Source organism: Pholcus phalangioides, unplaced genomic scaffold (genome assembly GCF_987345545.1).
Source record: "Pholcus phalangioides strain wild (caught in Gottingen) unplaced genomic scaffold, Ppha-v1.0 ptg000024l_1, whole genome shotgun sequence".
NCBI classification, from domain to species: domain Eukaryota; kingdom Metazoa; phylum Arthropoda; class Arachnida; order Araneae; family Pholcidae; genus Pholcus; species Pholcus phalangioides.
The window spans coordinates 27,702,008-27,725,585 of record NW_028301616.1 but is presented as its reverse complement, the minus strand read 5'-3'; the positions used below and the strand labels follow the sequence as shown (position 1 = coordinate 27,725,585).

Sequence of the window (23,578 nt, the reverse complement as noted above, 5' to 3'; positions counted from 1 at the left end):
TATTATTATGCCCAAATAATTGTAGTCGAAAACTCTGTTTATTTCTTGGCAGTTACAGTATGATATGCTATGAGTAGGGGAATGGTTATGAATTTTTATATGTATATTATTAAAATTATTTATGTTTTTTGTCTTTAAGCAAAAATATTTAGTTTTTTGAATATTTATTTGCAGTTTGTTTTTACTTAGCCAACTATTTATTTTGAAAAGGTCTTCTTCTACTTTTTTTAATAAATTTTCCATTTCCATCTCTTCTACATACAGTACTGTATCATCGGCAAAAGATATTAAGTTTCCATTTAGTTCTAGTTTACAAAATTCGTTTATATATATGAGGAAAAGTACAGGTCCCAGAACTGATCCCTGAGGTACGCCTTTTTTTACTTCCAAGAATGTACTAATTTTTTCATTTATTTTAACTGCTTGTTGTCTATTGTAATAATATGTTTCAAACCATTTCAATATATTACCACGGATGCCAGCTGAGTAAAGTTTCTTAGTTAGGATATTAAGGTCAACGTAATCAAAGGCTCGTTTAAGATCTAGGAATACGGTTATTGAGTATTTGTTTAAGTTATATCCATTGTTTAAACGATTACATAAATCAATTATAGCCATTTCTGTATTTTTTTTCTTTTGGAATCCGTATTGGTTGGTGGCAAAAAATTTTTGATGATTTAAGAAATTTAGAAGTTGTTTTTTCATACATTTTTCCATAACTTTTGAAAAAACAGGTAGAATAGAAATTGGTCTGTAATTTATTAAATCGGTTGCATCTCCTTTTTTGTAAATTGGATGTACCAAGGAATATTTGAGTTCCGGATAAAAAAGTCCATTTGATATTGATGAATTTATGAGATTTCTTACTACGTCTAAATGGTATGTTGAAATAATTTTAATCATTTTAGGGGTAATTTTATCGTACCCACTTGATTTGTTTTCTTTCATTTCTTTAATCACATCATTTATTATTGCATCAGTGGTTTCAAAATAAAACATAGAATTACTTCCATTATTATTATTTGTTTGTGCTGTGCAAAAATAATGTTCATTTTCTTCTACATCCTCCAAATTTCTGTTTATGAAATCGACATTGAATCTTTCAGCCATATCTGAAGCACATTGGAATTCTGGTAATTTGTTGTTTATATTTTTGTTCAAAATGGTTTCATTTATACATTTCCATTGCAGCCTTTTATTACTTTCACAAGTGTTGAAATTGTTCTTAATGTACTTCAGTTTTGTGGTTTTTATGAGTTTTTTTAATTCTTTGTCATAGTTCTTGTATTCTATTTCAAAGGATACTATATTTGGATATTTTTTGTATTTTTTGTACAACTTTTCTTTGTAATTTATTCTATCTATAATTTCCTTGGTGATCCATTTTTTCTTGGATTTTTTTGGATTTTTTTTAACTGTTTTAGACCATAAGTTCGAGTTTAATGTTATCACATCCATGAACCGCTTGTATTTATTTTGAGTATTACTCTCTTCAATAATAGTCGTTAAATTCAAATTTGAAATGAATTTTTCAAATTTTTCATAATTTATTATCGTTATTTGTTCATTTGTTCTGTTGATTTTTATATTCCTTTCCAAAAAATTGATGTAACCTATAATTGGGTAATGGTCAGTGACTTGTGTTTTGTAAACAGTGAATTCTTGTGTGGTTGTTTGTTTGGTTCTATAGAAAGCATGGTCAATACATGTTTTAGTTCCATTTCCTTCTCTAGTTACGTTTTCATGTAATGGATGAAATCCATTTAATGCCATTATATCAAGATATTTTGATGTTTCTATGTCTTCTCCATAAAGATTAATATTTATGTCTCCCACTATTAATGTATTACTTTTCGAATTTAACATGTAAAACTCCAATTCATCATTAAATTGTGATATGGTATAACAATGTGATCTGTAGATTTGAAATATTTCTAGCTCATAATCAGGGAGAAATATGCAAAGTTCTTCTGCTGTTTGGAATTTATAGCTTTTTTTTTGTATTGATCTAATTGACTTGTTTATATACATTATAACTCCTCCTGACCTATTATAGGTTCTACAGTTTGCGTAACTGTAATAGTCATTTATATTATCTGAAATATAATAATTAATCAATTCGTCTGTTTCTATCCATATTTCATTTAGACAAATAATATCTATTGATACATTCAAGGACTTTAAAAATGCTGTAAAGTTGTCAAAATTTGCTCTTAAGCTTTGTATATTAAGTATTAAAAATGTTAGTGTTTTATCTGTGTTAGCGGGTCTTTTGAAAAAATTTTGAACCTCTTCAATATCCTCCAATGGTTTTTGGTTTAGTGCAGATATTTGATCAATATCAGTTTCCATAAGATTAATATTATGGAAAAATAGTTTCAAACTATTTTGGGAAAATAGTTTGAAACATTCATTGAGAAATCATTTCCACAGGTAAGGTGAAATGAATAATTTTTGCAGAACTTTAAAATTACATTTTCGGATAACACTGGTCAGGGCAGGAGTATCTGAAATGCCAAATACCACTTGGTTTGAGTGAATGGGGGTCGGATTCATTGAGGTGATTAAGGGGGTGTTACGACCTCTGTGAAGTCGATTTTCCAATAAGCTTTAAAAAATATTTCATCCAATTAACAAATCAAATGAAAAAAATTTCGTATCAATCGGTTTATTTTGCACCTTCAGAATAAAAGAATGAAGTAATGAACTATAGTGTAACTTTTTTATGCAAGGAAAAAAAAAAAAAAAACACTTCGAAAGCGATTATCTCAAATTGCAGTTTTTCAGATCATCCGTACGATTTAAAAAAAACCTACTACAAAAAAAATTATGAAATTTTGCAGAAATGTATATTTAACATGTGTTAGTGAAACGAACCTCAGATTTAGCAATTAACTTAATGGGAAGTAACTGAAAAAAAAAAATGTTGAATCCAGATTGTTGAGAAATTTGTTTTTTCAAACTTTGAAAATTCTAACAAACGATCAGATATCCATTTTTGATATTCATTTTGCTAACACATATGGAATAAACATTTCTGCAAAATTTAAAAATATTTGGCGCAGTAGTTTATTTTTAATCGTACGAATGGGTTCAAAAACTGCAATCTGAGAAAATTGCGTTCAAAATGTTTGGTCTTGTATGTATATACAGTATATATAATTCATTACTTCTTTCTTTATTTTTTGAAAGAACAAATTAACCGATTGACACGAAAACTTTTGCATATGATTTGCAATTGAATGAAATATTTTTTGAAGTCATGTTTGAAAAATCGACTTCAGAGGTGTCGTGACACCTCCTTAAAATTTCTGAATATTAGAGATATGGGGCTTATTCTTTTCCAGCGCCTAACAACACACTGCTTTCACGACATGCAGCACGATCCTCATGCATGACTACATGAAGATAAAAAAAACAAAACGAAAAAAAAAACAGCGGTTAACTGCTTTCATTCACGGAACCGTATTCGAGATGAATCACTTAGCACGTGAAAGCTTGACTGAGCAATTCCAAAACTGAAACCAAAATCGCAGCTGCCGGAACCAGTATGACTAGTGAGCAAACCATCTCGTTGGCAGAACAATCATCTCGATTACCTAGAAACCGTGCAATACTGTATGGGTGAAATGCATTGGTAGATTTTTTTTCCCTCTCTCTCCCCCCTTCCTCTCTTCTTGTATGGGAGCCCCGTGACGAGAATTGCAGGAGGAGAAAACCGGCCACTTACATCTTAATCCTATTTTTTTTTTTTTTCTCTATGTATACACTATCTTGGGTTCTGAGATAGTGAGACTTCCAGAAAAGAGAAAAAAAGTTATTGGAAACATTGGAAGGTCAAGAAACCTTTGCGTGAGAAACAAACGACAAGATAGATGGTAGACATTGCTTATGTACACATACTCAAACCCGGAACTAGCTCCGTCAAGGTTGGTTTAAAAAAGAATATTTTCAAAATTGGATTTTTGAGCTTGATGACTATGAAAATCAGTGTCTTAACCACTAAATGTTGACAAAAAATATATAAAAAAATCCTCTGGATGACAGTGTTTGACATAATGATAAGAATCATTCGCGTCATCAACTACATTGTCTACGAATTTCCAAACAGTATAAAACGAAGGAAGAACATCTTGTATAGAACGGGTTGTGTGATGATATGGTTTATCGGTTTTTAAAATAGTTCGAGGAAAATTTCACACAAGGAAAAAAATACAAATATTTTATTTTTACGAACCGGCAAAATCATTATTTCTATAAATAGAGGCTTTGTTTACTAATGAGTCGTAATTGGTGTTATTTTTGAAGTTTTAAAAATTTCGTAAGGAAACTACAAATCATTTTCAAAACTAAGAATTGCTTCGGACAGCTCCAAGGTCAATCCTGAAATGCCATCTTGCTCGGAAGACGAAGTGTGTCCCCCCTCCCCCGCTCGGTACCCAATATACGGGCCGACTAATAAGCAGACCTTGAAATCGAAAAAACATTTAGGAGCACTAGCCAAATTTTTTAGGAGCCAAGCATTTTTTTCTACTTTCCCGGGACTGTGACTTTTTATGATGCTAGTCATGCTGACAAAAATTTCATATTGTTCTCGGACTTTATTAATCACACATAGGAAATTTTAAGCGCCAATGACAATTTTTTAGTTAGAATGCGCGACCTAGCGCCTGGGATTTGTCAAGCCTTCCTAATAAGTTATTATATAACAAATTGTAACAACGATGTCACATTCAATGAAATATCAGTTTCCAATAATATATTTGAACATTTGCAACAGCCGCTCTTATGAGTATGCCAATTACACACGCGGCCACTAGCCACATAAAGATTGGCAGCACCCCCCCCCCCCCCCGACGCCACTGGTTGGAAAGAACTTGCAACTACGTTTCAAGTTTGTTTCAGGAACACTAGTGCCGTTGAGTATCGACTCTAAACTGTACGTTCTGGTCTCACGAGAATATATTGAAGTGAACAAACTGACCAGAGCGCAAAAAATCTGAACCAAAATATCTGAATTTAATATTTCCCGATCCAGAAAGAGCGGGGGAAAAGCAAAGTCAGACTCATTTAAAAATTATTACGTTCTCCCAAAAAGCCGAACTAATTCAGAGCAACGAGAATTTCATTTTCATTTTTTGAGTATGTAAGAGTATTTTCTTTTTATTATGGAAGTTCAAGATCACGATATTTTCGGTAATCTCATCACACATCAGTCTGCACGCACAAGCAGCAAATAAGATTCTGCCGGTTTATGGCAAAGGCTCTCATGTTACTACACGGGAAATCGTATCTCAACGGCGATTACTTCAGTAAAAACGTGAGAAAACGAAAGCCATGCAGTCATAATAATAATAATAATGAAAAGAGTATGACGATGAAGCAGAAAAGGGGGGGGGGAAAGAAAATCTCCCGCACTGCTACAAAGAGCGAAGTTTATCATTGGCTGGCTTAATGAGGATCAGGCAAATTTATGAACACCGAGCCGACAATTTGGTTATTTGCAATGATCACCTATTGTTCGTGGATTCCAATGCCACTGGGCCCCAAGCTCAAATAACGGGGAATGGTTGCTTTTCTCTTCTCTTCCTCTCGCCCAAGAATTCTTCAGCCAACGATTAGAAAAAAGCACTTCCGTGACCCCTCCGGCATAATATACGGAACGCGTGCTACTATTTGGAAGGTGGTTCTGCCCAGCCTTGCTAATACCCTTCTCCACTGCTGCAGGACCGATATCAAAAATAGCTACCGGTCTGTCGCCCGAGGTGGTCAAAAACCTGTGTACGACCAACCCAACAATACCCACATCATGCAAGCACATGTGATACGAGAAAAACAAAGCTTTTTTTTTGCTGGGCGAGAAAGAAACAACGATAAATACACTTTAAAATAGCGGTTCTCAACCGGTGCCTAGCACACGGAGCCCTACGTGTGCACTCCCAGGTGACTCCGCGGCCGCTCGAGGAAAATAATAATAAATCCGGTAAATTAAAAACAATTATAAGTATTTTTAAATAATAAAAATGAATCGGTAACTTTGATTTAAAAAAAAAAAAAATAGGCCTTCAGGCTCCGTGAGTCAAAAAATGTTGAGAACCGCAGCTTTAAAAGATAAGAGAAGAAAAAAAGGAACTGGTTTCATATGTGAAATAAAACTGCTTTTTTCAAAAATATAACGGGTAGCAACTAAAAATTCTGAAAAACACATCAAAATACAGTAAATAGAGCAATTTTATGGGGGGGTTTTTTCCGTAACATTTTTGAAGCAACTATCGCCAAACTGAATCATTGCATTGATGGCACAATGAGCAATGTACCATCAATGATCCGATTCAACAGAGAAGTTTGTCGCAATCATTTGAAATCGTACCACAGATAAATCCAATCATTGTCATCTTTTGCTGGAAGCATAAAAAAAATTATACACATAGGGCCTGCTGCATAAAAAAAAAGAAATTAACAAATTTCTAAAGGATCAATAACCCTTGATCAACTCTTTTTCCGCTGACAACTTTATTTCAATACAAGAATTTTTTTTTTTCGCGATAACTTTTGAGGTTGGATGAATTTTATGAATCACATAATTGATTGATTCAATATGAATCTATGACGAAGTAATTTGACATCAGTTTTTTTTAGTTTTTAGACTCTGTTTCTAGTTTTTACAATTGCATTTTTAATTGGGGGTTGATGTATTTTAGAAATATATGACATACATATTTGTTATGGGCATCTTTTTCTTAGCCACCAAGTTGGAAAATTTTGCCTGCTGTGGCGTTGTGTTTTGTATTAGTTCATTATAACTGAAGATGACATCAGCTGATCACAACTGAAGAATAATTTGAGATATGAATAAACTGAGATAAAAAAAATTCATAACTGCAGCTGGGAAATTGCTTTCCGGAGGGGGGGGGAGGGGGGTTGAGGGCGAATCTTGCGATTCGTTGCGATCCAAATGGACTGGAAGCAGTTGTATCTACTTCAGGGTTTGACAAATCCCAGGTGGCCACGGCGACTAGAGAATCGGTATTGAGGACTAAAATTTTCTATATGCAATTGCTAAATTTGAGTCACAAATACAAATACAACGCCACAACAGGCAAAATGCCCAACGAGGTGGCTGGACGAGTCAAATTTTTCTGATTTCATGACAACGTGCTTTTTAATGGGAAGTGCTCAAGTCTCACAAGGAATGGGTCCAAAGGTGTCATTATGAAAAAATTAGAGTACACTGATCTCAACCAGAACACACAAAACAAAAAATTAGCGGCGGAATGCAATTATTAAAGCTGCAAAAAAATTATTGAAAATGATAACAGTTGGCTACTCATCACCTCTCGCTCTTTTTGGCGATATATCTATAAAGAGAACTTCTTTTTCCCCCTGGAGAGACACACTAGTAACAGTGGAGACTCATTTATACGACGTTCAAGAAAAAAGGCAAAGCCAAAACGTCGATCAAGTTTCATCATGAATTTAACTGCTTCGCTTACAAGGAACTGGCGAAAAAATCCGGATGATTTCTGTATGACGAATGGGCGAGAAATATGGTAACCACGTCCTAACTTGACCGCACGTTACAGAAAGGTAAAGTTGATGGTGGGGATGAAACAAATGAAAAGAAAACAGTTTAATACAGCATAGTTATACGAAGTGGATTTCTCTTTTCACACTCACCCAACCACTTTTCTTTTGCTCTTATACGTATATAGTAGAAGGATACATCACATGTGAGGGGGAAAGTCACTAATAATTGTACAAAAATAAAAAGAGGAAGGTAAAAAGAGCAACTTCGTAGGTTCACAACAAAACATTACGGTGCTGAGAAGAGAAGAAAGAAAACAAGAGATCTTGTTTGACTTTATTGCACTGGGGACGCAATATTACGTCTTCGATCGTAAAGTGGTTAAAATTCTTGTCGAATTCTTCGAAAATTTCCAGTATTTTGCTTTTTTTTTAGAGAAAGCACTTTTCGCTTTATCGACATTATGAACGGCGGATATGACACAACCAGAATGCAACGCACCGAAACGAAAGAAAATTCTACAGAAAATGATCGAAAGAACTTCCTGTGAATGTGCCTCTCATCGGCAGACCCCTGTACCCTCCAATGTGTGGACTTTGAAGACGACGCTGAAAATATTGGGAGTAGAAAAATTCTGAAAGGATATGTGGCCGTCAAAACGATTGAAACCCGTTTCTTTTGGAGCTCACCGCGTCTGGGTATTCTCAGAAACAAGCAATAAAAGAATCGCTTAAAGATTCCACTCTAAATGACCATCAGACCTGATCGCCAGCTCACTGGCTATTTTCGTATACGTCAGCAATCGTTTAAACGAGGGTCCCCACCAAGGGCGTAGCGAGGGGGTGGGAATTGGGGGTCTGGGTCCCCCCCCCCCGAAATGTGAGAAAATGACCGAAAAAAGGGAAAAAGATGGCCAAATCCATTGTTCTGTCACTTTGGTCCCCCCCCCCCGAACGAAATTTCTGGCTACGCCCCTGGTCCCCACTGTATTTCTTTTTTTCCTCTATCCGTGCCGTACCTAATCATGTGTTGTTTGAATGACGTCACTCAGGTTGCGGGATTTTAAAAAATTCATTCTTGGCCTGCATTGGCGTTCAAAACATTAATGCTTACAACCCATAATGATTCCGAAGGATTTTATATTTTTGTGCATATTTAAATGAGTAGAATTAGTGGTAATTTTTTCGAAACTTTTTGAGGATGACACCTTTAGACCCTTTCCTTGTCAGTAAAACTGGAAAAAAACATTATTTAGGATGATTTTTCCTCATAAAAATCCATGCTTGGCACCGTGGGCGTTAGCAGGATTGACTTTTTTTTTGGGGGGGGGGGGTTAAGGAATATGTTCCAGAAAAATGTGTAGTTACTAACCTTGGTGGGCATAACCCTCCACACCCCCCCCCCCGGCAGTATTGTTTGGCTCCTGGTACTGTTTCAAGTTCTGTTCTTACTGGCGGCTTACTGTCTGGCTGACACCTGTCTAATCGCATACTCATATCAGTATCACTTCTCTCTGCATATAATAATAAATTTATATATTCAAAAAAAAAAAAAACATTATCAGCATATCCGTGGGCTCGAACTTGGCCTTTAAAAGAGAAATCTGCCTACTACTTACAGCAATACACAGCCTCGGGTCAAAAGATCTGACCCGTTGGATGTTAAATTTGGACGTACGGGGTGCGCTACCAATCTTGAAAAATTAATAACGGATCAACTGCATTCCAAACCCGCTTGCTGTCAGATGGCCCGGCCATATGGCCGAGAGCTACTCGGAGGAGCCTGTTTGTTCTGTTGTATAGACAGATTCACGTTACCTCCATCAAAGAGGCGCCCCAGTTCTTTGGAAAAACCTTTCTTTCCTCCACAAACGTAGGGGTTGAAGATGGGAGGGGAAAATGAGAGGGGAGACGTGAAGAAATTCATCAATAAGTCATTCTTCTCTCACAGAAGATCTTTTCACAGGAGAGGGAGAGGGAAAAAAAACTTCCGGAAAGAAAAGATTTCTTTAAAAAGGAATTCCGGGGGAAAAATACCAGCTGGTCATGCGTTTAAAATCTAAAAAATGCATCTGTTAAAGCATTTGGACCACTACAAAAATTTCGAATGTACCATACATAATACCAAGGGGAATGGAAAGAGAAATAAGGTTAAATACCATGTAGCCGGGAAGACTGCCAAGAATTACGGGGAAAATGGGTGGAATCTGAATGGCCCAATAAAAATATTTCTCAATCACACATCCCTTCTACTTCTATTGATAGAGACCAGATGGAAAAGCAAAAAATTGCGCCTAGTAGTTGGGGATGGGGGGTGTTCAGGCATTTCCGAGACTTGGACTTTTCTTGCGTAAGTGGAAAGACCTACATAAATTTTACGTTGCGCTGATGACTTTAATTTAGTTATCACACGTAGAAAAGTTTAGGCACACATCAGGGCCGTCTAAAAGTATGGGGCCCATGGAGCGTCAGATACAGCGACGGATTTTTATTCACACTCTTGATTACTGTCTTGGTCACTCACTGATCTGATCTTCCGCTCTCTAGGTCACTCTTTTGATCAACTCCTTGCCCACAAACTCTCTTGGTGTCTTTGTTCATTCACATGCTTGATCATTGTTTTGGTTATTGACATGATTGCAAACTCTCTATGCCAACCCCCCCCCCCCACGGTAAATAAGTCTCTGCTCCGATAGGGTCTCATGATAATGGGGTTAGGTAATATGTTTTTCAAGCGTATGTGAACTGATAAGCATATAGAGATGGGACGAATATTATTCTGCTATTCGGCCCTTTTGCCGAATATTCGATTCGGCCGAATACCTGTGTAAACCTAAGCACAATAAACTGCTTTTAAAAATTATATTAATTTCTCGCATAAATTAACAATTTGCTGATTATGTTTTATTGTATGGTGCACAGGGTGATTATAATTAAAGTCCCTGTAATCTGAGTAGTTTTTCTCTGCTTATCCGAACACATCCAAATTTTTAGAATATCTTAATGGGAGAGAGATCTATGAAAAAAAAAAAAAAAATAATAATAAATAAATTTCCGACCACTAAAGTGGCGCTTTTTTTACATGGTTCATACAGCGTATGTATCAAGTTTCAATGGAATAAGTCTTGTGAGAACGGGGATATGCTACGTAGGTTGGAGTATTGTCAGTATACTGTGTGTGACGGGTGCTACCGTAAAACTCTCGAAAACTGAGAGTTACGGTGCTACATGTCTGAGCGGTGTCAGTATACCGAAAATAATTAGACCTACGTAGCATATCTCCGTTCTGGTAAGACTTATTCCATTGAAACTTGGTACATATGAACTATGTGGAAAATGTAAAATGCAATTAAAAAATTCATCTTTTTCACCTGGTGGACAAAAACTGAATTTTTTTTTTTTAATTTCATAAATCTCTCTCTCGTGGTCTCAATAAGATATCCTAAAAATTTGTATGTATTCGGACAAGCAGTTTTTGAGACTAAAAAACTAGACAGAGTATGGGAATTTTAATTATAATCATCCTGTATACACCTTTCTGTGAAAGAGGTTATGTCTAGGGTGAATTTCTTGGATAAGTAAAACATGAAACTGAAAAAATTTGGTCCCTGGACTTAATATTCATGGTACAAAGGGTCTGTGAAAAGCCAAGAACCCCTGATCTAGACGAATTTCTCCATTGTAAGGGTGTTAGCAGGCACTACTAGCAATACAGCACTTTTAAGCCTGAAGTTCATCTTTCATATAAACAGCATTTGGTGCTCTACTGTGTCTACTCCGTTTAGACTTATTAAAGTTGTGCCATAAGAACCCTGATGCAATTACACAAGTTCATTAACTGAAAGATGTAGGCCTGCCTAAACAAGAAATTTGTGTCGAGCTACTGAAAGAGGGAAAAGGAGCAAAGAGCAAAATCAAGTGAGAGCAAGGGGCAATAAAAATCATTCAATCACCAGTTTTTCAATACTTATTTAAATAATAAATTGCATAATTTAAATTCATTACCAATCATTTGAAATTACCAATAATTTTATTTATAATGGGGATGAATTTTAAGAAAATTGATATTCCTCTAAATCACCATTCGTCCCATTCCTAGTAGGCAAACACTTTCAGCCAGGGAGTGACTACTCCCACGTGGCAATGCGCGATATAAAATTACACCTATAAGTCTCTTCTAGGTACATTCACACTGTGCTGATGTACTTGGTCCCACATCACATCGGAGCAGTCTGTAGGCCCCTATACAAGTGGTTCTCAAACTACTTCTACCCTCGACTCCCTCGACTATGTCATCGTTCAGCTGTGGTTCCCCAGAATAGTCTAGAATCATTTCTCAGTTCTCAATAAGGCACACATTAATTCACTAACTCTTCCCGATGCCCCTTGAGAGAGAGAGAGAGAGGTTTGGCGCACTTCAAGAATTTTTTTAAAAATAAATAACGTGATCTTCACGTATTCCCAAGGGATCAACATGATCCGTCCGGGGAATTTGACTTATTGCTCTGATGGTTACGGTCTCAGAAAATTTACATCACACCAATTCTTTCCACGAAACATGGAAAGAGACGTCAGAGGATGGCCAATTTTGTGATACTGTCATAAAAATTTATTTCATTCGGGAAACAACTTTGTTACCATTGACGACTATACATCTGGCTTTGGGACACCATACATAACAAATACAGGGTTCTCAACAAAATGTGCTTGATAATTTTTCCTGACGAAAACTGAAAAATTTCCCAGATCAAAACTCTGAAAGAAATATATACAACATAAACTTCTATTTCAATGGCCTTTGATAAATATTTTACATTTTTCCAGACTTTCCCTGCCCATTCTTCATTTCCCTGACTTTCCAGGGTGACGGGAACCCTACAGACATTCAATACACTGACATTTTGGAAATTAACCAGGTCTGGTTGCTCTTTGCATGACCTCCCCCCACACCAACAAGAGTGGGGCTGACAGGGCGCCAGCCTACGCAGAGCTGGGATGATTTTAATTTTTTTTCCACACAATATATTCACTATAGAGGAGGTCCCCTGAATCCTACAAACTACGCAGCCACAGAAGGTGCCAACTGAAGGGGGAAATGACCTGGGGCCCCACCAAAGATCCCAGCATGGGTGGCCCTACTGCAGGGCCCCTACTATGTGAGGGCCGTGGCTCTTTGATTCATTCACACAGGAGTCTGTTAGCTTAGATGAGAGAAAATTAATTCTGTTAGGAGTCTGTTAGCTTAGATGAGAGAAAATTAATTCATGATTTTTATTGCTATTTACCAAATATTATTTTGTAAAGGAGTCTGTGGCTTCCATTTTACTTGTACACAAGGTCCCTGAACTTGATATTCATGGTACAAAAAAGGGTCTGTGAAACAAATAGCCAAGAACCCCTGATCTAGATGGTGAATTTCTCTACTGTAATGGTGTTAGTGGGCACTACTAGCAATACCACACTTTTAAGCCCGAAGTTCATCTTTCATAAAACAGCATTTGGTGCTCTCCTGCGTCTACTCTATTTAGACTTATTGTAGTTGTACAATAAGTCTAATTAAGGTATGTTTGAACTTTTGAAAGGTTTTTACTACAATACCTTTACATCCTGTTTAGTTTTTGCAGGTATTCCCCCCCCCCTTTCTTTCCGGAAATCGTCTCTGCTCACATGGGTTGAACGGAAAGGGTTGACTCAACATGGCTGACTAAGGAGCTAACAGTAGTTTTTGGGTCGGAGTCCACCCGTCATTTCTCCACAGAAAAGATGGGCTTCTTTTGAGGGATCTCCATCCCTTCTTGTTTTATCCCCTACAAGGGGAAAGCAGTTGCCATACAAGTGAAAATCACCAAAGCAACCCGCGATCTTGAACATGTAAACAAGAGCTTTTGTGCCATATTTTGATCCAATGAAATATTTAGATTAGGACTTGACAAGTGCCAGGTTGCCATGGCAACTAAAAAATTGATAATCAGCGCCTAAAATTTCTTGTGTGATTGCTAGATCAGACAAAAGAAATACGTTTGGCTCCTTTGGTCGGCACCTGGATTTTTTCTAAATTTGTCAGGCCTTGATTTAGACCCTTGTTTAAGCTATAAAATTTCAATCCAAAACACTGGACGGACAAGATACAATAAAGATGTATTCGTCTGTAACTTACCGAAATATTCTCCTTCTGGATTATTTTCCATCTCGTCTTCAATCTGTTTAGTCAGGGCTTCAATTTTCTTCTCTGCTTCTGTCGGCCCTTTCTGCCTGGGCGGTGTGACATTGTATGGCAACAAAGTTTTACTATTCAATGTATTCGGTTTATATCCCGTTCCCGGATATGGTGGAGGTGGAGGCAGTTGCCCAGCTGATGACACCGCTTTCGATGTCATGCACGACGTCAATATCTGCGAATGGGCCGGCTGAGGAAGTTGAAATTCATAGGTGGAGGAAGACACCCTGCCACTACCACAAACGACACTTCCGGGAGAATTAAAAGAGGAGCTGCGAGATATATTCGCTGACGAAACGGGAGACATCTTACTGAGGTTGATAACAGAGTTACTGATAGGAGAATGATTCGGGATGGCAGAAAATTTGTGTCCTAGATTCACTGCACCCGAGGAATGTAAAAGTGGTTGGACGTTTCCCGTGATAGAACCAGGTAACGGTTTGAGTGCAGATGGCACTGAAGTCTGTATATTATGCATAGCAGATCGTACAACTGGACTAGCTGGTTCATGGTAATGACCTGCTGCTCCACTCGACACTTTATAAACATTCATTGCACTAAGCGGCTCGCAGCTGTAGCCCGCAGATACAAGAGGATGACTAACAAGACTCGTTACTGGGTTCAAATTATCCCTCTTCACGGGACAAAAAGAATTTGAGGATTGGTGCAAATTGGACTGAGGAACATTGTACGTCCCAGTACTGCTGGTAATCGAAGACGGCTGCAGCGATAACTCTTGTAAATTTGCATAAACTGGATTTTCGGACGATGCGATTTTTGGAAAAGGGTAAGGAGGTGGGGGTTTTGGAATGGCACCGATGCTAGAACTGGAATGGCGTGAATCCAACGAACTGGATGACCTGGAATTCTGAACGTGGACATCAGCCAACGTCGTCTTTGGTATAACTTCGTGTTGATTACTAGAGTTTTTCAGAGAATAAAGATTCTCGTATATCGGTCCAGTGTAACTTGTGCGTGGTGAGCCTGAATGCTGTGATTCCCTACTGCCGCTGGAACTGCTGAGGCTGCTCCGCGGACTAGAATGCAACGAATCCTGTCCCAACCTTCCAGATAAATAGGACACCTGAGAATTCTTGAACTGGTTGACGTTACTCTTCATGAGATATCTATCCTCTGCGGCTAGGAGTAGAGATTTCGGGATTGTAGTATGAGGGCTCGATGTAGCCGAGCCCCTGTTCCCGATACTATTGGTATGATTATAAGACACCAGTGGCGACGACACTGGTAGGGTTGGCACGCTGGGGCCTACGTACATGGGCGGCGGACCAGTAATCCCAGCAGATTTAGAGTAAGGCGGCGGATCCTTCAGCTTAGGTTCTCCGCCAACACCACCACCCTTAACAGCATACTGTCCCATGTTGGCGTAGTTGCGGTTGGCGGCCACGACCGCCGCGGAGTTGGTCAGCGACGACAGGTAGGCCGAGTTGCCAACTCCGGCCGCTATGGCCAGTGTCGTAGGCGTGGTCGCGTCCGTGCCAGGCTGGTGGTGGTGCACGAGGCTGTTCGCACTCACGAGGTTCGAAGGGTTCTTGGGCGGCTTCGGGCATATCTTACCATAGGACGACTCCAAAGTCGACAGGTCAAGATTGCGCGTCAAGTAAGGGTTCGTCTTTAGGTTGAGGTTGGCGTACAGCTCGCGTTTCTTCTCGAAATCCTCTCCGGCGGACGTCTCGGACTTCTTCGGGGTCGTCGAATTCGGGCGGTAGTAATCCCGAGGAGGAGGGACTTCGAACAAACTCAAATCCTTCATGAAGCGTGACGCATCCTCCTCTAGATCATCGTCGTACATATCCATAACAATGACATCGGGATTCTCAGCAACAACGCATCTAATCCACACACACACTTTACACGATTATTATTATTAATTTCGCGACTGCGATCCACATCGACGTAGGTATCCGATAAACGCTGGCTCACAAATTAAAAGAAAAAAACGTCGTTGTTGTTTTTTTCTTCTTTCTCCTCGGGAAGCGATAACAAACAACGCTGCTGGAGCGACGTCTGGACTCAGCAGAGGAGCCGCTTTGTTGTGACGTTGGGGAAAAGAGGAGCAGAGGGGGAGAAATGTGAGAAGATCTTTGTCGGTTTGGCAACACTTCTCACTGTTGACAAAAATATGCCTTTTCTTTTTTTTTAAGAATTAATAATCGAATTTCGAACAAATTAATCATTTCGCATGATAGTTACAGAATAATTTATGATAATTGAATGTGAGGAAACATTTTCAGTAAAAAAAAAAACCAATAAATGCCACCTCACACTAACGACCAATCAAAATGAATTTTAGAAAAAAATGCGATACAGTGAGAGAAAAAAAGTCTTTTACCATTGGGTGAAGTTTTTAACTCTCTTTCTTATGATTCAAGAGATTATTTTTATCTTGAAAACGACTGAGAAAAATAATCGAACATAATCGCAAATAATCAAATTATAACGCTTAAAGTGAATTTTGATACGATGACTTGAGAATAGTTTATGATAATCATATGCAAAGATATTTCAATCAATGAAACGTGAGAAACAATGACTATGACCATCAATCAATCAAAATATTGTTGAGATCTAGAAAAACCCTCTAATTAGGATTTCCCGGTATTTTCCTTAGAGGAAAAATTTCGAGGATATTTCTTCTAAATGGTATTTTCTGTATTTTTGGCCGTCCCGACTTTTTTGGCAAAAGTGTTCCGGTTTTTCCCGTATTTTACACGTCAAGTCAACTTGAATTATTCTTTACTGAAGTCAAAGATTGAAATTATTTTTCAACTCATAAATTATATAGTGATAATTACAACTATAAATGAGAATATTAATCTCCCACATTTATCTTGGAGAACGTTTTGTTTTCCGTGGAATTCATTTTAATCCACTGCAATTTGCAGTAATGCTTCATTTTCCGCCATTGTGATTTTTCCGTAATTTTAACAATATTTGGCAACTTTGTTCGGATTTGGCGTCATTTTTGGCAATAATTGGCGATGTTCCGTTTTTTCCCGTATTTGAAATTCCAATTTCCTGTATTTCTCTTGAGGAAATATGGGCACCCTACCTCTCATGAGTAAAAGATCTCTTTTCATTGAATACTTTTGTGGTCAGTATCAATTTTGTGGTTGTTTCAATTTTTCACTTTCTCACTCATTGTTGAACATTTTTTGTGTCAAAAACATCACCTATCGCTTGCTGAAATAACTATAACGAAACTGTCTGCTTCATGGAAAAAAGGAAGGAAATCGATCTTATGAAAGAATAGTCTTGTGACTGATTATTTCATCCATTTAGTGCCATCTATCGTAAGAAGTATAAAGTTCAGGAAAAGAAAACAAGCATATATAAAGGTTGAGCATCTTTTACTTATTTACTGGAATGACGGCTGCCATCGAAGAAATAGGAAATCAACTATATAGTGGAATATATAATTGATTCTATATTGTTTAGATGGCAGCAATTACTTCAGTTTGCATCGTAAAGTTTCGCTCGGAACCCTTGATACGCTACGTTTATATACAGTGACGAAAAAGTGACTGTTTACGGAGGTGACCGCCGAATAGAGGTTGTATGACAGGGAAATCACATTTCAGAGGGGCGTGTCAAATAACGGTTTTCAATGTCACAGAAAATTCTCATGCTCAATTTACTTACAATGCCCACAAAACATAAACAGTGATTCCTCGCTACAACGATAAATCCTTCTACAACGGTATTTTTTCAAATATTGTTTGGAACAGCCTATAGTCTGTAATGTTAAACTTCTCTCGATACAACGATATCATTTACTCTATGATAAACCTCCTCTATAACAATATTTTTTAGGTGAAGTTTGAAACTGCTACAACTGTTATTATTTCTACTTATTTTTCGCTCGAAATGTCCTTCAGTATATATTATTTTAACCAGGGCCGCAACTAAAATAGGGGGGGGGCGAGTCTCGTGCCCCGGGCGCTGGACCGGGGGGGGGGTGCAAATTTTTTTCTCAAACCTCTTTTTCAACATTACAAGGGGTCGCCAAAATGCGCACTTGCCCCGGGTGACCAAGCATGCAGTTGCGGCCCTGTTTTTAACTCATATCACATGTTTCAGTTCTTCCGAGGACATCTAATAATAATATCGGTGTTGGGCATCACCTAATCACCGAAAGTGTTCGGTATTGCTACTTTTTGTGCGGTAACAGCAAAGTGTATTGCGATAAACCCTTTTGCAGGCAGTGCCGTCTTAACGCATGATCCCACCCAGGCACGGTCCGGGGGCCTCAAGGGAAGGAGGGTCTCAGAGAAATTAGAACCGGTTGAAATTTTCGAAAATTTGTCAGGTAGGGCCTCAGAAAAATCACTTGGCCCGGGGGCCCATGATGCTCTTAAGACGGTCCTGTTTACAGGAGCAATACACGTCTAACAGAATTTTTTTTACAAGCTAATCGATTGAAATATTTTGCAGCGAATAAATACTCAAAAGCGCATTTTTTTTAATGATACTGAAAACGTCAATTTAGAAAAGTTGCCAACAGCAGCATAAATTTGATGACACGTGGTGATAATTTTGACTGTCGATTTCTCGAAAAAGATATTTTTTCTTGGTTCGGTATCGTTATATGCAAACCGAGGTTTAACTGTATCTTATGTAGAACTTGAAATATCAGATCATCCGATCAATTCCTTAATCTGTATTATCCGGTATCTGTTCTTTCTTTATAGCAATCTGTCCCGGGACCACGAAAAGGCACGCTACGGTCCTGGCAGGGCCGCAACTACAGAATAAAATTAACTCTGTCGCCAGTTTGACACTCTTTTTCCTCTGTAGTTTTGAACGAAAAAACAATAAATTATATGCCCTTCCTGGTCCAGTGTCTGGGACACCAGAACTGCCTGCCCTCCCCTTGTTGAAGCCCTGGGCAGGGCCCCAAGTAGGGAGAGCAGGCGGGTCTCATGCTCCGGCCGCTGGACCCGAGGGGGCGCAAATTTCATTCTGAAACATCTCCTTCAGCATTACCAGGGGGACGCACTTGCCCTGGGTGACCAAGCATCTAGTTGCGGCCCTAACCCTGGGACAGGGCTCTATTATGGTGCTAAGGTAGTTGTGCTCGGTTTCAAACGCGTTTGAGGTTTGCTCAGAGGCGTACGCAGGGTGAGGCACAGGGATTCTGTGCCTTCCCTCCCCAAGACGATTAAGAATTGACAAAAAATAATTCCAATATCTTTGTGAAATAATCAAAATATCGAAAGAAAATGCCTTCATATGTTATATTAATCAATTGCTATTATAATTTAAAGGACTTTCTGAATGTTTACTGGAAATTTCTCTTTTTGATATTCCTTACGTCCTCCTCCTCCAAACCAGGTGTGCCCCCCCCCTTCCTTCAAAGGTCGATCCTGCATACGACCCTGGGTTTGTTTATTATATGGGTGGTCCGCGCATAGGCGTACGCGGAATTTTCTCAAGGGTGGTTTCAGAATTTTTCCTTCTGGGGGGGGGGGGGTGGTTGTTACGTTTTTTCCTGCAAATTAACACCGACTGTTCTACGGAACTCATACAAATTTCAGATATTTATGGAAATTTTTTTTTTATCCCTAGTATTTGAAATGCACCTAAGCGGAGATAGACTTGAAAGTCTGGGGTGCTGGGCACGATGATTGTTGAGGGGGCGGGCATGATGATGATGATGATGATATCAATTAATATATACGCAAATACATACTGCAGTAGGCTTTACCTTTGACGTTGGGGGGGGGGGGGAATGCCTCTTGCCCCGTATCTCCACCTATGCCTAAAAGAGAGTTAATGTCATAGGCGGAGATAGACTTGGAAGTCTGGGGAGGGGCAAGTTCATTATTGCTGGGGGCACGATGATGATGAGATGATGTCAATTCACATATACATATACACATTAGATCAGTCGACTCCACCTTTGATGCTGGGGGGGGGGGGGGAAAGTCCCCCCACGCGCCCCCCTCTCCGTATCTCCGCCCATGGTTAATATATTATGACAATATTAATATGTTTTGTGTTTATGTGTGGAAGTTCTTAATGAATCCCGCAAATGACAATATTTTTTCTGGGCTTTATCATTTTCCGGGTAAAAAAACTGAGATTAAAATTCAATGAACACAAATGTGTTTTTATTCAAGAATTCAGATCGACTCGTGGCGCCATCTTCCAACCATAAAATATGTCAGAACTGTAGTCGAAATCAGAAGTCGATGAAAAAATGCCGACATTCACTGCCAAGTCGATAGCTAGCATACACGGATCTAGAAAGCAGAGGTTTCCACATAGGCGGAGATAGACTTGGAAGTCGTGGGTGGGGGGGGGGGAGCACGGTCATTATTGGGGGGGGCACGATGATGATGATGTCAATTCATATATATATACATTAGATCAGTCGACTCAACCTTTGAGGCTGGTGGGCAATGCCCCTAATATCTCTGTTCAGGGAAACCTGTCTCTAGGTTGGGGGGGGGGGGGCGCATGCGTGAGCATAAGGAAAAATTTTAATCCTACATGAAAAATGTAGTCCCTCTAACTTTTTGTTTTCCAGATAGTGGGCGCACTTTGTTTTTTATTTCACTGCACATGCCTGTTGTTTCTCTGAGCACACAGAATTTTGATATCTGGATATCTTATGTGAAATGACAAAATAAAATGACACTTTGTACACACACACACGATACAGGAAAATTTTCTCTGCCCAGTAAAATCTCTGTATGTAGGGAAGCATTCTCAGACTCTAAACGTCCATACTTTGCTAATATATTCACTATAAAAAAAAGATGACTCTTTTGTTACTTTTGTCCACAACCAAATAAACGGATATATATAAACTGAAGAGCCAAAAAAACTGGCACAGGCATGCGTATGCAAATAAAGAGATATGGAACCAATCAGAGTACGGCGCTGCGGTCGGCAACGCCTATATAACACAACAAGTGTCTGGCACAGTTGTTAGATCGGTTACTGCTGCTACAATGGCAGGTTATCGAGATTTAATTGAGTTTGAACGTGGTGTTATAGTCGGCGCACGAGAGATGGGACATAACATCTCCGAGGTAGCGATGAAATTTGGATTTTTCACGTACGACCATTTCACGAGTGTACCGTGAATATCGGGAATCCGATAAAATATTAAATCTAAGACATCGCTGCGGCCGGAAAAAGATCATGCAAGAACGGGACTGACGAGAATCATTAAACGTGACAGACGTGCAACCCTTCCGCAAATTGCTGCAGATTTCAATGCTGGGCCATCAACAAGTGTCAGCATGCGAACCATTCAACGAAACATCATCGATATGGGCTTTCGGAGCCGAAGGCCCGCTCGTGTACCCTTGATGACTGTACGACACAAAGCTTTACGCTTCGCCTGGGCCCGACAACACCGACATTGGACTGTTGAGAACTGAAAACACGTTGCCTGGTCTGACGAGTCTCGGTTCCAATTGCTTCGAGCTGATGGACGTGTACGGGTATGGAGACAACCTCATGAATCCATGGACCCTACATGTCAACAGGGGACTGTTCAAGCTGGTGGAGGCTCTGTGATGGTATGGGGCGTGTGCAGTTGGGTGATATGGGACCCCTGATACGACTCTGACAGGTGACAGGTACGTAAGCATCCTGTCTGATCACCTGCACCCATTCATGTCCATTGTGCATTCCGACGGACTTGGACAATTTCAGCAGGACAATGCGACACCCCACACGTTCAGAATTGCTACAAAGTGGCTCCAGGAACACTTTTCTGACTTTAGACACTTCCGCTGGCCACCTAAATCCCCAGACATGAACATTATTGAACATATCTGGGATGCCTTGCAACGTGCTGTTCAGAAGAGATCTCCACCCCCTCTTACTCCTACGGATTTATGGACAGCCCTGCGGGATTCATGGTGCCAATTACCTCCAGCACTACTTCAGACATTAGTCGAGTCCACGCCCCATCGTGTTGCGGCACTTCTGCGGGCTGGCGGGAGTCCTACACGATATTAGGCAGGTGCACCAGTTTTTTTGGCTCTTCAGTGTATATAGAAACACCATTCAACTGGAATTACTGCTGTCACCTATCAAATGAAAAATGCAACTGTTGCTATTCTTCGATTGAAAATGATGACCGGTGTTTGATTAATGTACCGCATAAAAAAAGTCAATGCAGTATGATATTGATAAATATTTTTTGAGTAATATGTAAGTAGAATTGTCAAGTTCGTTGCAAAATTTTGACAGTTGTTGTTCGTGCACTGTAAACTATAGTAAGATGCGCAGGACATAGTCCGGAACATCCTGTTTCGCTTTATTGAAATTGTAATCACGAAGAATATAGACCCAGACTCAGTTCGACTACAATTACAAAAGGCCAAGAAAAAAGTTCTACCGCACACAAACAAAAACTGTTACGTGTTTTAAGCAAACTTGACATTTCAACTAATATTATCGCTCAAAAAATATTTATCAATATCATACTTGAGGCGATCACCAATAAACAGGGCCTTCATTTCCAACCCATCTCATTAATGGCAGTAAATTACGATATGGCCAGAGTTGGTGCTTGGTGAAGTAGTAGTTCAGTGATATGAAGGGTCGGGGAGAAAAACGGTTTCAGTCTAAAAAAAAAAATCGAAATGAATGTTTTTGTACAGCTCAGTACCGTCTCTTTCAACCACGTAAAACATCAGAGGCAAAAATGTTTTCAGTCCGCTGTAATAAAGGAAGAAAGATACGGCATAAGAGGAAAACAATGGTTTTTTGGTCACAGTTAACAGATGCGAAAACGCTCAGAGTCCAGCATATGCGCGTGCGCAGAAAGCGATATTTGAGTATGCGTATTTGTTTTGCTTTACTTATGTGTAGTTCGTGCTTTGTGCTTATGAGTTTGAGATTAGTTCGTGTATCAAAGTATCACTAAGTATAGATTTATGTTGTGTCCTACACAAACATCCTATGTCGAAATTCCAGGGGAATGAATGGAAGAAGCGGTCGGGTAAAACCATCTCCTATCATAGTGTGATTGACTGTAAACTTGAAATTTTTTTAAAGCTTGGACAGATTTTTTAAAGCCTATGTACCAAAAAAAAAAGCAAACTGCCGACATGGCCAATCAGATGCCTTCATGTTTCTATACCACGTTTAGTGTACCACCGTACCAGTTTCTGGTAGTCACACCAACCAAGTTACTGTTAAATCAAGTAAAGGAGAAGAAGGAACCATCAAAACAAGAGAAGGACATGCCTATCGAAGAATTGGAAGTTTTGTACAAGGCCCCAATCCCAATCTCTCGAGTGAAATACAATGACCTGCAATCTGTAACAGCTTTCACAACTTGACGTGGTATGGACGTGAGAGCGATGAGCAGCATGATGACGTATACTCCGAATATATATACGACAATGAGATAGATGACTAAGAATAATAAACGATTTTTTTTTTCACTGAATACTTTTCTACACTAATCACCAATAATTTATCTACTTTTAACTTAATTCATTCATACCATGATCTCAAATATCATAATTATTCAAATTTTATGTAATGTGTGTGTGTGTTTGGTATCAGAATCCTGCTGAAACATGTTTTAGGGGGTGAAGAAAAGAAGATAGAAAAAATTTTATGCAACCATTTTTTTATTTGCTTCTTGAAAATAGTTTGGTTTGAGTTTTACATAACATATACCATGATATTAAATTAAAATAAAGTTTCTAACATTGTAATTAAACCAGATTCTTGAAGAAAAACTGTTTTTCGCCTCCTGAAAAATTTGGTTTTATGGATTGAAACTATTTTTCACCCCGACCCTTCATATGTTTCTACACATGTTATAATACGAATCATCGT

The 23,578-nt window shown here is 38.8% G+C and overlaps 1 protein-coding gene across 2 annotated transcripts in view; it reads right to left on the bottom strand.

Moving 5' to 3' along the window:
* Positions 1 to 15,796, bottom strand: part of LOC149069123 (uncharacterized) — a 53,553-nt gene extending 37,757 nt beyond the window's left edge. The window contains exon 1 of one of the 2 annotated variants that reach the window (XR_016195156.1): positions 13,682 to 15,672. Coding sequence is in view for 1 of the 2 variants with exons in the window: in XM_089251379.1 (XP_089107505.1) it covers positions 13,682 to 15,557 (1,876 nt within the window). In the remaining variant the exon portion in view is untranslated. Of the gene's footprint in view, positions 1 to 13,681 lie in introns of both variants that reach the window. The other variant, XM_089251379.1, reaches the window with a different exon arrangement.
* Positions 15,797 to 23,578: the final 7,782 nt, after the last annotated feature.